A 15,268-nucleotide genomic window follows, 5' to 3' on the forward strand; every position below is an offset into this window, starting at 1 on the left:
TTAAGAGGATTAATATCATATGTAACAGAAATCAGCTTGTCAAGGTACATTCTCTCATCAGTCTATTTATTGTGATTTTTTGGTTTGTTTGTATGTGCAAGGTTTGCGTAGATGCCGTAAGGTGCTCTCCAAAGGAAGTGTGTCAAAATGTGTGCGTGGCCAACTGGGCGCTTCTGCTATGCATCAATGATGCTGGAGGAATGCACAGGAATTACCACAGCTTGGGGATGAGCGCGCGTACGCACACAGCGCTCAACTCACGAGCTGGCTCTAGAAAAAACAGAAAGTGAGTGGAGAGTGAGCGAGAGAGAGAAAGAGAGAGGAGGGGGTGGTGGCTGGGCGAAGAGAAGAGATCGGGAGAGGGGGAAAGAACGTGCGGGAAGGGAACCGACAGCCATTACCGAATAGCCTAACTGTTTTATCATTCGCTGTATTCCGGGAGGAAAAGACGGTTGAGCGTCTGGCCCTTACGCCCTCCCCCTCGTATCTGGATCAGTGTACTGTGGAGTAGGTGTACCCGTGAGGGAGCGGACTCAACGCCACAGCATCCCCGTGTCTGTCACTCCGTGCAGCGTTGCTATCCGGTAAGGGCTCCAGTATCGGTGGACCGGGCGACTCAGCATGTGTACTCCGGCTGTTAATGTTGTACTGTATGTGCTTTAACGACTGTCAGATGAGACATTCCATCGTAATTGAGTTTTTCCCTGTAATTCCATTTGTGTTGTTATGATTAGGCTACATAATTAGCAACGTATTTTACGGGCCTATAAGAACGAATAATTCCCTTATTATTAGGGCTATTATTATTATTATTATTATTATTATTATTATTATTATTATTATTATGTATCTTCCTCGTGATTATCATCAGGTAGTGTGAGATCCGGAACAACTGATGCACTTAAGAATGAATGAATGAAATAATTTAGCCTGTAACAGAAAAAGAATATCACAACGTTTTGTTTGGGTGTTTTGCTTTCAAAACGATCTTATTTTCACTAACGACGATAATAAACGCATGCCAGTCACACGGAGAGGATAAACGGACAAATGCAATTTGCAGGTTATCCAAGCAATTCGAACAAAGGGTTCTCCTGTATTAAAATACAGCCGCTCCCACGGAAATCCCGGGCTGGAGCTGACACTTCGTGCAGGCTGTATCGGCCGCATTTCACTGAACTACAATATCTCGCGCACACAGTTACAGTCACAGACGAGCTACAGCCGATGCGTCCCGAGGCTTCTCCCTCCGCTGGGGAAAAGGGAACTGCCTTAATTGTGATAGTTAAATATTTTATCAAGTGATGTAATGTACGCGTACGTGTACATATGGATTGTTTTACCGAAGACAGTCGCCTAGTTTACGGGTCATTATCGAATAGTCAATCCCCCTTAGGTAAAGGCACACGTAATAAATTAAAATAATCAAAAAATAATATTAATGCAATCTTAGCAGAAAAAATGGGATTTGTGCCTTATATGCCCCGTTGTCCATGCACCCATCTGCCGTGGGAAATACAAAAAAAATAAAATAAATAAATAAATCGAGACGGAGGTATAGAAATGGCTTATACATGCTCATTCGGTTCTGGTGATCTTCAGCGCATACATAGCTGTGTGTGCAAAAGCTACACGCTATTTTCAATTCTAGACATTGTCACATTATTTATCACCCAATACTATTAAGTTAAGAACTTTGGTGTTGTTTCTCACAACATGGCCACACCCTTGAACGAGTGCTGCTAATGCAGACCCGTCCCTCCCTGAGATATCCTCATTGGACAGCTTGACCATTCCACCTGCTGGAGACCAGCTGCAAGGCTTGCATTAACGTCTATAAGATTTATAACATGTAAGACTCCTGCCGAACACACCCATTCACAAATATAGTGCTATTCTGAACCTAGACCTATAGCACTTCACTCAGTTCCAGTTGTCCAGTACAGTGTGTTCACTTATGAACCTTGCAGTCTCTCGTCAGAGAATGAAATGCGTTGCCATAATCTGCATGGCATTCCACAAATCATGCCATTCCTTTGTGCATACCAGCAGTCAAAAAAGATCTGGTGGTTTTTTTCAGATATAGATAAAATATGTTTGGAATAAAGTTGCTGGCGTTGAAGGCAGTACAGCACATACATACCTCTGTGTACCCAACCAACTTTTCCATTACAAGCATAGGTTGTTGGTTGCTAGAGGTGGCTGAAAAAGGCAGAACAAGGTAGGACTGACACATGGCTGGTGTCTCAGGCTAATGGAAGGTATGTCTTCACAGTAAGAGTCTTACTAATGTCTTGCACGCAACAAGAGAGAAAGACTAACTGTAGTATGTTCATGGGGAGGCCACAGACAGAAGATAGCCAAGATACTAATGAGCAGCCAAACTGTATCAAGACTGCTAAGATTCAAGCACAAATCACATCAGTATAATGGTCTCTAACTCCAAAGGGAGCTGTCAGGCAGATACTCACATGGCTGAGACAGGGGGACTGGTTGATTGTTTCAATGATTGACAGAACAGCTGACACTGAAACCTCTGAACCTCAGACTCAATCACTAATACTGATATCAAACCTACCCTGACTGGCAGGGTCAAGGTGCTCATTGACCATTTATGGTCTTAACATGAAGTATTCCCTTATTCCAGTGTGTCCTAGTTTTAGTTCGCTACATTAGTTCTAGCCACCTTTCTGCAAGTCTTCATTCACTGGCATCTATGATAATTATGTCATACATTATTGAGAACATCAATAAAGTATGAGAAAGTCATTCTGTTCTCTTTCTGTTGTTGAGAAAGGCCACTTACACTAAACGGGTGCAACTCCAGACCAATGGATGAGGGTCTATTCCACTTTTAGAAGGGAATTCCCCATGTTATTGCAAGTGTGTGGCACAAGAATGTGGAAAATTGGATAACAATGTTAAGTGTGAATTTCTGTCTAGCAATTTGTGATTAAAAAGGGGGCCTTTGTGATATTATGAGGGTCTAATGAATGGAAGTGTGCAGGTATGTAGGGAGATTAGTTTGATCATGTTCATCTCGGAAAATACAAATATGCTTCCTCTCTCAATGACAGTTGTTGCCAGGATATATCCTGAATTTGCATTTTCTAAGTTAACAAACAACACTGAAATGCTTGAAAAAAATAAACAAATACCCAACAGAAAGTTTTCATTAAATGTTCTGAAAATACCTTCTGTGTCCTGGGTCAATTTTCATGTTCACATTTGGTGCTGTTGCCATATTTCCATATTTGCCATATGACATGCTCATCTCTCTCTCTCTCTCTCTCTCTCTCCCCGACTCTTCTGTTCAACAGTACATCAGCAAATATAGATGCTGTTCTGTGTGTGTATGTGTGTGTGGGGGAGTTTAGTCTTGTCAGTATATCAGCATTACTCATAGATGCACAGATGTTTGGGATGGCAGGGGGGCAGGCACTCGTTTGCACACTCATCCATGCAGACGTCCCACAGCTCACAGACGCGGGGCGTGGGGGAGGAGGGGGGCGGAGTGTGGCATCTGTGTTTTAGGGGCCACTCCTCTGACGAGGAGTGTCTGAAACCCATAATGCAGCATGGAATTTTAGGAATGTCTCAGTGGATGTGCTGGGCATTTCACATGGAATCTCAGTTCTTCACGCTCACGGTGGCCAGAGTAATTGCTGATCGGTTAAACAGAACCGTGTATGCATGAGGACCAACGGTTATTTCTGTGTGTCGTTGTTCTGTCTGCTGCCAGACAGAGGAAAAAAACACACAAAGGTGAAGGAAATGACTGAGTTTATTTTATTGAGAAGAAAGCTCTCTTTTCTCTTTTGAACTGTGCAGCAATTCAAATAAAGCAGTGTGGCTTTGAACCCCATTCCATCTCTATTTATAACTCCTTATAACTGCAGCCTGCCACAGGATGAACGCGCTGTCAGGGAACAGCGAGGAAAAAGAGGAGTGAACCAGCATGGAGAGCAGGAAGAGAACTTAACCACTTCCTGCTTAGAGAAATAGACCCTAACCAATTTGTGGGTTTAGTTCATGGGCAAGGCTCGGCTCACAATTAAATCAGACCAAATGCAATAAGATTGACTGGAAATGTGCATGCTATATCACTTGCCCTAAATAAAACCATGTGCCTAGATGTTATAACACTAATCATGTGCTGAAAAGGAATAGATTTAGCCTTCATTTAAATTTAGTAATGAATACATTAAGGACATTTGATTGATGTGCTAAGCAAGCATGTACTTAGTGTACAAATCACACAAGATAAAAATATTCCAGATAATAAAATGTTAGTTACTTGAAATGGTCTCTCGTGTGGCAGAAGCAAATAGTAGAACAAGCGAACAAAGCGATGTGCTCTTCTTTATCAGGTACCATCGCCTTTTTGAGGCAGCACAGGGTCACTGGCTGGAGATTCTGATGCGTGCAGGCAAGGCACAGCGAGCATGGGGCCTGTGTGGACAGTGAAGCATCCTGTCTGGGATTCGCTGGCTGGCATCTGCTTGTCTGGCATCTTCTTTCCTGTTGAGAAAATCTGAGTGACTCTGAAGGGGGCGTAGATAATTTGTTCAGACTGAAGTAATGCGGATGTATTCACATTCATATGCGTATGTATTGTGTATTATAGTCATATGTATGTATACAGGTGCATATGTGTATGTGTGTGTGTCTGGCTGTAGGTTTTATGGGGGATGGGATGTGGGCTGTGGGATTTTGGCCATGGGGCACGTGCTGTAGGCACTGGGATGTAGGGTATAGGCTGTGGTCAGTGGAGTGTAGGGTACGGGTCATCGGAGGAGGCCCGTCCAGCGCTGAAGGCATCAAGGGTATTGATCGCCAGTCGGCTCAGCTGGCGTGCTGTGATTGACAGACGCCTAGCCCAGCTCCCAGGGGGCCCCGCCCTCTCCTGGTAATCGAAGGAGAACACTGACCTGACGGTTAAAGCCCATCACCATCGATCCAGACCCTTGTATGTACTTCACACCCACAGCTCCTCCTCCTGTGACTCAGCGTGGGACCGGGCCATCCAGGCCCCCAGAACTGTCCCGTTTGCCACCTCTGCTTTTACGGCTGTGTGCCACGGTCCGGTGTTCTGTCACATGGGTCGGGCAGCTCCCTGGCCTGCTCGAGTTAATTTATGACGACCCTCTGCTCATCTCTCTATTAGACTGGGCTCTTACCAAGGTGACTTTCATCAGCAGTAAAAAATCAATGCACTATGCATTTCCTATGCAACATTACACTGAACGCAATGAATCACCTTTATGGTGCCGTTGAGTGGATGTTCTGTAAAACCACCGCGGGTTCGGTGAAGTGACGGACCCTGGGGCCTGGTATTGAATCCCTGTTGTGCCAGGGCTGACTGTGGCTGGAGGCCCTGCAAGCTGCTGCATAGTTGGCCGTAGGATGAATCACCCAAGGAGGGGAAGCTTCAGTGAGAGCTCTGCCTGTGTCACTGTGTACGAGCGAGTCCTGTGGTCTGTTGGGTTCATTGCCTTTTAAATCAGCTTGCTTGTTTTGAAGTGAGAGCAGTCTTATGTTAGCGTGGAAGAAAGAGGTATTGAATATTAAATGATTGATTAGCATTGATATTAACTCTTTAAAGAGCAGGTTTTTTTGAATGTTTTAAAAAAATGTTCCAGAACGGCATTGCTATCAGTTACCAGCAGTGACTGTTTGTTTTATGTTCTCTGTTCTGTTTCCCTCCCTCTGGCCCCGTGACCCCAGCAGGTGGTCCTCCTCCGAGCGCCATGTCGTCCTCAGACGAGGAGAGCCTGAGCGAGCGATCGTGTGTGAGCGAGCGCTCCTTCCGAAGCGAGCGCTCGGGCGGGTCCCTGTCGCCGTGCCCTGCCGGGCCTCCCGCCGCCCCCGGCGACACCCTGCCCTGGAACCTCTCCAGACACGAGCGGCGGAAGCGCAAGAGCCAGGACTCGGTGCTGGACCCGGCGGAGAGGGCCGTGGTGCGCGTCGCAGGTAGGGGGCGCTCCGACACACCTGGAGAGAGGGAGCGGAGAGACAGGGCAGAAGAGAGGGTGGAGGGAAAGAAGAGAAGGGAGATGGAGGCAAAGGTGAGGAGAGAAGGTGGGGATAGAAAGAGGAGAGATACAAACAGATAGAGGGGAGGAGGAGTGGAGGGATGGAAAAGAAAGCAGGGAAACAAAGAAATGGGAAGAAGGAAGAGAAAGGAGGGAAGCGTGGAGAAGACAGGTGTGGCAGGTGACTCGTACAGTGGGGGGAGCGTGTCTGTTGGGTGGAACTCCTCTACCAGTGTCACAGTGCTTGGTGTGTAATTTGGTGGAAGCCTGAAACTGTCTGGGTTTGATTGGGTGGCTGCAAAGCTAACTGAACGGGATGCATTGCAAGGTACAGGCACTGTAGGCAGGTGTGATGATATCTGTGTGACACAGGCTTGCTGCCATGATTCCATATTTCTGTGTGCTGTATATTGACATGTTCTGTGAACCAATTGGAAACAACAGAAGGATGCTGTGTGGCTGGATGGTGAAAGTGATGCGTACCTGTTTAAAAAAACTGAGCAATATGGAAGAGCAAGATGCTGAAAGAGTTGATTCTGACGAAAGAGGTGCAGAAGTAGTTAGTTGCAAAACGGAGTGCAAATGCATTGACCAGCGGGTGATTTTTGCACCGCTATCAAATCAAATGTGCGTATTACAGTTTATATTCTTGTATTCTGTACCCTGACTGGCTCTCAATGGCCTGGTCTTGCTGTGGTCCTGTTACGGTCATGGTTCAGGGACATGCTCCCTATGTAAATTTGGTCGGGCCGCGGTCATGGCGGTGTTTTTGAGCGACACAATTTGATTATGCTGATGAGACCTGCTGAGTGCTGAGACAGCAACCTTCTGTTGGCCGAACGTGCGAGACGAAAGCCCTGATGAAGGAGTTCACTGAGGTGAAGGAGTTCACTGAGGTGAAGATGTTCACCGAGGTGTTGAGCAGAGTCAGTGCCCTGTGTCTGCGGAAGCGGCCTCATTATTGCAGGGGAAGAGCTGAACCCCCTGGGTAATGGATGTGCCATTATATACAGCATCTGAGAGTGTAGCACCTGTCAGCAGCTGCAGCTGGTCATCACTCAGCTGGTAAACCTGAAAGAATGTGTCAGAGTGACCGCACTGTTTGAGTCATCGCTAAAGTAGACAATGGACATAAGCAATAAGAGTTTGTCCGTAAATGCATGCAGTGAAAAAGTGTTTAACATTCAAACATGTCAGTTTCCTACTGGTATTTTTATTTAACATTTAGAAGTAAGGTATTGTATTTGCACTTGTATTTTTAAAATGGTTACATACGATGCCTCTCTTGCCGACATGCATGCGTTTGCCTTTCGATCCCAAATGATGTGTGTGCAGGCTATACGTATGACTGAGCTGCCGAGGAATCTGCCTGCGTTTCTCTCTGACTTTCTACTCAGGCAGCTCCGAGGACAGCCCTGCCCCGCTTCTGCTTTCCCACTGTTGCCATGGGGACACAGACACTGAGTATTCCCGTTTCCATGGCTATGAAGGAGCAGGAAAGACAGAGGGCAGCCGAAAAGAGATTAAAACAAACAGTGATATACAGAGAAGGAGAGCATTTGAATTTTAATTTGGGTTTGTGAAAGAAGGGAAACAGAGGAAGGTAGAGTGAAAGATAATATAAAGAGGAGGAAAGAAAGAAGGAAGAGGGTAAAGGGAGAAGGGGGAGGCAAGGAGACAGAAAGAGAACAAGGATGAAAAGAGAGGAGGCCAGAAAAAAAGAGTGATGATGACATGAACATAGATGGGAAAGGAGAAAGGGAGCTTGAGGGGGCAAGGGTGCTGGTAATGGGAGGGGGGGGGGTAGATACTGAGTCATTCAGACTGGAAAGGGAGTGAGGTATCACTCAACAAATTAAATGTCAGTTAAGTCAGGTACATAAAATGCTTATGCAGAAATCTAGTGCTCACACATTTGTTGTGCCAAATATGTGCTTTTCTTAAGGCTGGAATGCAAAGAGTAATTGGGAGACGGAGGAAAAAAAGAACAGAGCTAAAAATCTGATACTTTGGTGCTGTGAGGTTTTATGCCTCAGTGACCACCCTCATGAAGCAGCTCAAAGAGCTGGGCTGTCAGGGCACGAGAAGGAGATGATTCAGGCAGCTCTGATTACACTGACAGCATTGTTCAAAACAAAAAAGCATCCTCTGGCCTTCGGTCAATTAGATGCTGCAGTAGGTGCAGTTGGCCACTAGAGGGAGGGCTAAGTCTCTAACATACGTAATCGATGACTTTGGCATTGAGGCAAATACAGATTTTATGGTTTTAAATTCCATTTGATCTATTTCCTATCAAAGATAATGGTTGCAGTGCTATTCATGAAATATTCATACAAGAAATGTTTTTTTACAATAATGGCAATGAGGTAGAAATTCAAGCTGTTACTTAAGTCTTTGAAAAAGTGATTTATTATTGGAAATGGGGAAACGCATAATATATTTATGACAGAGAACAAACAATCGATATGCAGGTGCACCAGAGCACACAAGCATTATCAGCTTTGTCAAAAGGGAAATACACAGGTTTACCCTGAGATAACCATATCACTCATACATGAATCTGACCCTGAATCCTGACCGCTAGTCCCCCTGTCCAAATGAATCAACACCCCCCCCCCCCCCCCGTCTGTATCTTATGGCCTGTGGTAAAGGCAAGGCAAGACTGACAGCCAGCAACAAGATCGGGCCTCTCAATTTACTTCGCCTCTTCCGGCTTCTGAAACCTGAGGCTGTGCTCTAACCTGTGCGTGGCTGTTCTTTCCTGTCCGCGTTTGCTTTCGTCACTGTCCTGCGTTTGGGATTTGGTTCTTGAGCTTGTGCCTACGTTCAGATTTTTTTCTTCTTGCACACATGTGGAGAAGGCAAAAAAGCTATAAACAGATTGTATATTTTTATACTATGTGTTGCTCTTTCCCCTTTTCCATCTGCTTTGGAACACCAAATTGCGTTCATCAGTGCCCATTTCTGCGACTTCTCCAGCTGATTTGGGAGCGCGCGGCCAAGCATGCGCTCTCCTCCGAAGCATGTGATGCCAGTCACTGCTTCTGGTCACACCACAATCTGCACGTTTAGCGTGCAGAGTTGATTCAGAGGAAGACACTTCATGTGCAGCTGAGCAAATGGACCGCGGGTGCCTGGTCAACCAGTGGGGGTCGCTAGCGAGTGAGCGAGGAGATGCCATATTCCCAGTCCAGCGAAACCCTCACTCCCTTGGCTGATGCTAGCGCCAGTTTTGTGTTGCCCTGCAGGACTGCCAGCCACAGCTTGCACTGGCATGGTTCAGATTCCAAATCAGAATGTAAAACCCACCCATACCCTAGGATACCAGTACCCCCTGACTGATTGTGAGTGTGATTACGTGGCAGAGAGGGGGAGACCAGGAAATGGAGAGCAGGCTCTGCAAGGGTGCTGTTCTTATCAATTATTCATCCTGAGCTGGAGAAGACACCGGAGCCTCATCCTTCCCCATTCCCTCTCTCCATCTCTCTAAATCTCCTTCTCTCTTACTCTTTCTGTTTCCCTCTCAATCGCTTGCTCTCTCTTGGAAATCAATGTTTGGTTTCAAAAGAGCAGCAGACAGACATCCAGTTTCCCTAATCACTCACTGTGCACAGTTGAATTTTAATTCAGTCCGAACTAATAAATCACAGAGCATTCCAATCAGTCAGTGTCATACACATGGTAATTGACAGCCTGATGAATTTAAAGACCCCTGCAAATTCCTGCCACCAGGTCTCTCAGTGAGGTCTGACCGTTGACCTAAGCTTTGTCATGCATTGCGCCCGTTACCCTCTTTCTCATACACACCTGCTCTGTAACAGGGATGCAGCAATCGCACATGTCTGGATCTGCTTACCCGTTCATCCCGATGGACACAGGCTCTTGGATTTATGCCCCACATCTCATTGTGTTACTCTGAACCATTTACCTGCCGTTTGCTTTTTGATTCTGAAGCCCCAGAGTTGTAGGATTTACTGCAATGGACCCAGATAACCACCTGGTATAACTTTGAGGTCTAATAATAACTAATGGGGTGTTTCAGCAATCACAGAAAGGGCTGGTCAATCTTGGCACATATATTTTCACAGACCTGAATTTTTTTTTACGTGCTTAGTCTTTGGTCCGATAATTTAGCGGTTATTTTCACCTGTTGCCCGGTATGTTAAATCACCATTACCGGTAGATGGCAGTCGTAGCATTTTATACGGCCGTTACCCGCAAAGATGATTATTCCACGGAGAATCTTGAGATTATGGAAGCAAAATAGGTTCCGTTGCGCTGCCCAGAATATACCACGCGATGGCGACAAAGTCCAGTATTCCATACGCAATTTACGCCAACCAGCTACTCTCCCGGTGATAAATTTCCTGTGTTGGATGTTTCTGGCGTGGCTGGCAGAGAGGGATGGATGACAGGCTCCGCAGGAAGAATAGAGAAACCTGAGCTGCCTTTGCGAGAGGGAGGAGAGAGAGAGAGGCAGGCTGGGAGTCACAGCCACAAGCCATACCTTTAATAGAAGCGGCCATTACATTGGGTCGCATGGATCGGAACAGGAGCGGAGGATTTCCAAGCGAGTTTCGTCGAGGAAGACTACGGAAACTGACAAAGGAATATCTCTACCGGCGTCCGGATATTACTACGCTCAAGCCTCGCTTCTGATTTTGGAAGGAATCGTAGAGCAAAGCCTCCGACCCCCCCACCCAGACACACTGACAGACGCGCGCACACATACAAAAAGCATTCTCGCCGGCTCGGACGTAGAAGATTTGACTTCATGTAGCACGGCGCCAGATGAGTCTGTATTTATGCACACGGGTAAATAAAATAGTTACGGCGCAATTAAGTAAATCATTATGCATTATTTGTAAAAATAGTCTAATCTATGCAGTCAGATATTTGTACGCAAAGGCGAGAAACAGTCAATAAAAGGCACAGCTTACTGTTTTCTATTTTGCCGAATTAGTTTTTTACCCTTAGAACCTAGAAAAGGATGGTAGCATACTGTTTAGCTAGTTAGCTTGTGAGTCCTAAATGTTCTTAACGAATTAAAGAAGTTAATTGTTTAATAGGTTACAATCAAAACACCCAAAGGGCTACATCCACCGTTGATTTGAACGTAAACCGGACTTGACAGCTGCGTTGGCGAAGACCCGGATCCACAGCTCTGGATTGCTAAGGTAGCGGGCCGTTCCGAGCCGGCTACCGGGAATAGGAACGCCATGGCTGGTTTCATACCGGGGTTACTGCCTACAACCCATTCCCAGGAGAAAGAATTTGCTCAAGCCTACGAAGACGTACTCGAGAGATATAAAGGTAAGGGTGACCGCAAAAGAGGGGGTTATGTATTGATCTTGAACGAAAGACAGCGCAGTGTCATAATCGGAAATGTTCACACTGTTTACATTTTTGTGGGTAAAACTATTTTTCGAACACAGGGTAGCCTAACTGCTCCATTTGCTATTCGCTTTGGCAAACGAATTGCTTGCGTATGTAACTACTCCCAGCTTTCGATATAGGGTGGAATCTAGGCGTCAGTGAAAGTGCAGTTATACGAAGTCTCGGACCATGCGGCTGAATTTTAATCAGCTGTGAAATAAACGAGAACCATAAACTGACTCCGCGTGTTCGTTGGCGCGGGACAATGAGGCTCTGTGCTGTCTATGAAAAACAAGAGTAAATTTAAAGTAAATGTCTGCAGCGTTGAAACCCTTATGTGTTTAATGAAATCACACGCTTCTCTTCATTAAGTAGCATATATCAAAACGCCCTTGTGTGTTTGCGGGCAGTGGGTGTGTGTAACTGAATACATCTGGAGCCAACTGGGACACTGCCGTTAGTCGCTTGGCTTCTCGAAGTAAATTTATACTGCATGGTAGCCTACCTACAGTCCCTGATAGATGCTGTTTTGTAATGCCGATGACAGGGGTGCGTTAAAAATGAATGCCTCCACTGAAACTGACCATGATGGAAAGAGAGGGGGAGAGAGAGAGATAGATGTCAATAGGCGCGGGTCGCATCTGTGATGCGGCGCTGATGAAAAGGGGGCCCTTTTAATTATTGATTGGCTAATGAAATGCGATTCTCTCTCTCTCTCTCTCTCTCTCTCTCTCTCTCTCTATTTATTGTAGAGTTGTAAAATTATCTGCAGTCCGTTTAACATTATTACCGTAGAACCTATATTTGTCCCGTGACAGTGTGCCCAAGACTGTAGAAAAAGTTTTTATAGCCATGGTAACTGAATTGTGCCTTGGTGAATGGGTATGGGCTTGTCGACACATTTGGCTAAAAAAGCTAGACCGCAAATGCTGTAATGAGAAATTGTTGAATGGAGTAGGCTATGTTCACATTCTTTGCTATTTAGCCAGCAGTTGCTTTTATAATTACTGAGTATGAGTTTTTAAATGCATTCTCAGTGGAGTAGCTTCTTGTATCATATTTTATTTGGCAATAACAGGTTGTTTGTTCCTCAAGAGTTCACATGTAGTGAATATGCCTCAGAACATCAGTTAACTGTTGTCATACTGTACGATATCCACGCTGGTGTGGAGTGAACTTCTGGCCTGACCCTGGACTCAGAAGAGCCTTTGGCAGTAAATGATCACAAACAATTACATCTCCGCCTGCCAATCAATAGCAGTTCAATCACCAAGGCTGTAATTTCATTTTGATAAATGCCATAATCAATAGGAGGGCTCTTTTTAGTTTCTTCAAAGGGATGAGTCTAAAGTAGGGTTCTTGCGTACAGCTTCGATTTGACCAACTGACACAGTTATTACAACAAGTATTTTGCATAGCGGGCATAATAACAAACCGGGTATTTAGTCTGTGCGGCTGTTCTAGTCTGCTCTAGGTATCAATGTCATGGCTTGAGCCCACCTTGGTGCCTTCGGGCACGTGTGGCTGTATCTTGGCTGTGTGGCGGCCTGTGTTTTGGGCGGACTGTTCCATGTTAGTGACTGTGTTTGGGGCTCAGGGTCCTGCGTGCTCTCTGGACAGGCCTGGCGCTGGGATCTGACCCACACCCTCAGGCCTGGACCTCGCTGTCTGATGTGCCTCAACGCGCTGACTCTGACACTTTTTTAAAGATTTATTTTACCCCAGTGTCAAAGACTGCCGTCTCGCTCGCTCCTGATATTGCTGGTGTCCACCTCAGCATCGGTATTCGCAAAATGGTTATCACTACTGCTGGCATCCACTGCCTTTTGAAGTGCGATTTTGAAAAAAAAAAAAACTTCCGTCGTGGTGAAGGTGTCACTGTCTCCAAAGTCAAAATAACTTTTCATACATGATCACAAAGACTACTGAACAAACGCCCACGATAATGCAAGTCCAGCAACTCTACGCAGCCTGTCCGTGTATTATTGCTGACAGCAGTGCAGTCCCTTCCTTTGCTGTTGGTAGCCTAAGTGCCAGACTCTGTTTCTCTAGCTGTTATTCAGTGAGAGTGGCTGAGCTTCGGGACACTTTTCCTCTGTGAAGGCCGATAAAGTGAGATCTGAAGTCTGAGGGACTGCGTGTGGCCTTGTGGCAGCTGCACTTACTGCTGTCTTTCAGCAGGAGGCCTGCTGGCTGTGAATGGGGGCGGAGGGGCAGAAACGTAACTTTCATTGATCATCATCCTGAACCTGTTTTGTTGGTTTTGCTTTAGCTGAGACGCTCACCCGACGCATTCGCGCGCACTTCTGTTCTGCCTTACGGCGTCATTTGTGGTCGGCCCGCCTTTATGCAGTTCACGTAACTTCGCCAGTTTCTGTAGATGTGAAAAATAGCTGGCTTCAGTTTCAGAACGCGAATGGGGATCGCGAAGGGCATCACTTTAGTCACAGAGAAAGAATGAGTCCTGATTGCTGTTATCGCTAAAGCCATTTCAGGTGACGTGCGCGGTGGACGTGAGTCAGCGAAGAGTAACGGCTGCCGATGTGTGATCCTTTCTCCTCTGAGAGGTGGCAGAACAGGTATTCGGAGGAGCGCGGCTCGGAGGAGTCCCTGCTTTGCCCCTCGCTCCCGTCCCGCGCGGGCTCCTAGCGCGCTAGCTGCCCCTGCTAGCGGCCGGGTCTGAGTAATCTCGGTAGCTTCGTTCCAGTGCGTTCCCGCTCGCGGGCCTCCCGAGTCTGCGGTGCCTCCGGCCCTCCGCTCCAGGCGCAGTCTGTGCTGAATCAGTGCCCCGCCTGCAGCCCCGCTCCCTCAGCAGCGCGGGCTGGGAGCTCTCCCTCCGCCCGCCCCAGGAATGTTTGTCTGTCTGTTTGTCTGTCTGTCTGTCTGCGCGCCTCATTGCTCCTGGGGGTTAGCTGCACATCAGTCACGCGAGCTCCACGCACTGTGAAACGTGAAGTGTGCAGTCTGCTGAGGAGCAAACGCATAGCTGAGCTGTAATTGATCAGTCTGGGGAATCACATGGTTGGGTGATATTGCACAATTGTCTATGCTAATCTGTGTGTGTGTGTGTGTGTGTGTGTATTCGGGAAAGAGAGTGTATGTGTATGTATGTGTGTGTGTGTGTGTGTATTCGGGAAAGAGAGTGTATGTGTATGTATGTGTGTGTGTGTGTGTGTGTGTGTATTCGGGAAAGAGAGTGGGAGACCGAAAATAACTGTGTGTGGGTGTGTACGTGGGTGTGTACGTGTGTGTGTGTGGTGTGTGTGTGTGTGTGTGTGTGTGTGTTGTGTGTGTGTGTGTGTGTTTATCCGTTACTCATCTGGTGTGTGATGCTGCTTGCAGGGAGTAGGCCGAGTCCCCTGAACAATGACAGGATAGGCCTGGCTGAGGGATAAGTGCGTTCTCACAGATGTCAGGGGCAGACTAATGTACACAGAGGCCGGACGGATAGAGAGATGGACACAAAAAACTGAGGGACATGCGGATGGATGTACCCTGAGGTCCGAGGGACAGACAGACACAAAGCGACTGTCAGGATTGCCAGTGCAACAAAAAAAAAAAACTAGGATGAGAGCTCAGCTCAGATTTATAACAAACGTATTCTGTGTTTGATGTGGTGCTGCACGTCTTGCCTGAAGGGTAAGGCTTTTATTGCGCTGAAAGAAAATGGTGCGTTAAATAACAGCACAACGGTGTTCAAAAAGCAGCCTGGCTTTAGGCCGCGTGTAACGCAGTACGGCACAGCGCTGTGCAGTGTAACAGGTGAAGTGTCCCTAACCTCGATGTGTGCTCTAATTTACCATTCCACTCTAGTTGTAACATGGCAGTAATCAAACCGAGGTAAGCGGACGGAAGCC

The 15,268-nt window shown here is 46.6% G+C and overlaps 1 protein-coding gene across 13 annotated transcripts in view; it reads left to right on the plus strand.

Annotated features, from left to right (window-relative positions):
* The first annotated feature begins 307 nt into the window (after positions 1–307).
* macf1a (microtubule actin crosslinking factor 1a) overlaps positions 308–15,268 on the plus strand; it is a 195,927-nt gene continuing 180,966 nt past the window's right edge. For 4 of the 13 annotated variants that reach the window (XM_035429155.1, XM_035429166.1, XM_035429170.1 and 1 more), the window contains exons 1-2: positions 308–584; positions 5,728–5,973. In XM_035429155.1, the coding sequence (XP_035285046.1) occupies positions 5,751–5,973 (223 nt within the window). In that variant the 5' untranslated portion in view covers positions 308–584; positions 5,728–5,750. Of the gene's footprint in view, positions 585–5,727; positions 5,974–10,413; positions 11,349–15,268 lie in introns of those variants that run through there. The other 9 variants (XM_035429159.1, XM_035429163.1, XM_035429172.1 and 6 more) reach the window with 4 other exon arrangements.

The sequence above is a fragment of the Anguilla anguilla genome, chromosome 8, assembly GCF_013347855.1.
Source record: "Anguilla anguilla isolate fAngAng1 chromosome 8, fAngAng1.pri, whole genome shotgun sequence".
Classification (NCBI taxonomy): domain Eukaryota; kingdom Metazoa; phylum Chordata; class Actinopteri; order Anguilliformes; family Anguillidae; genus Anguilla; species Anguilla anguilla.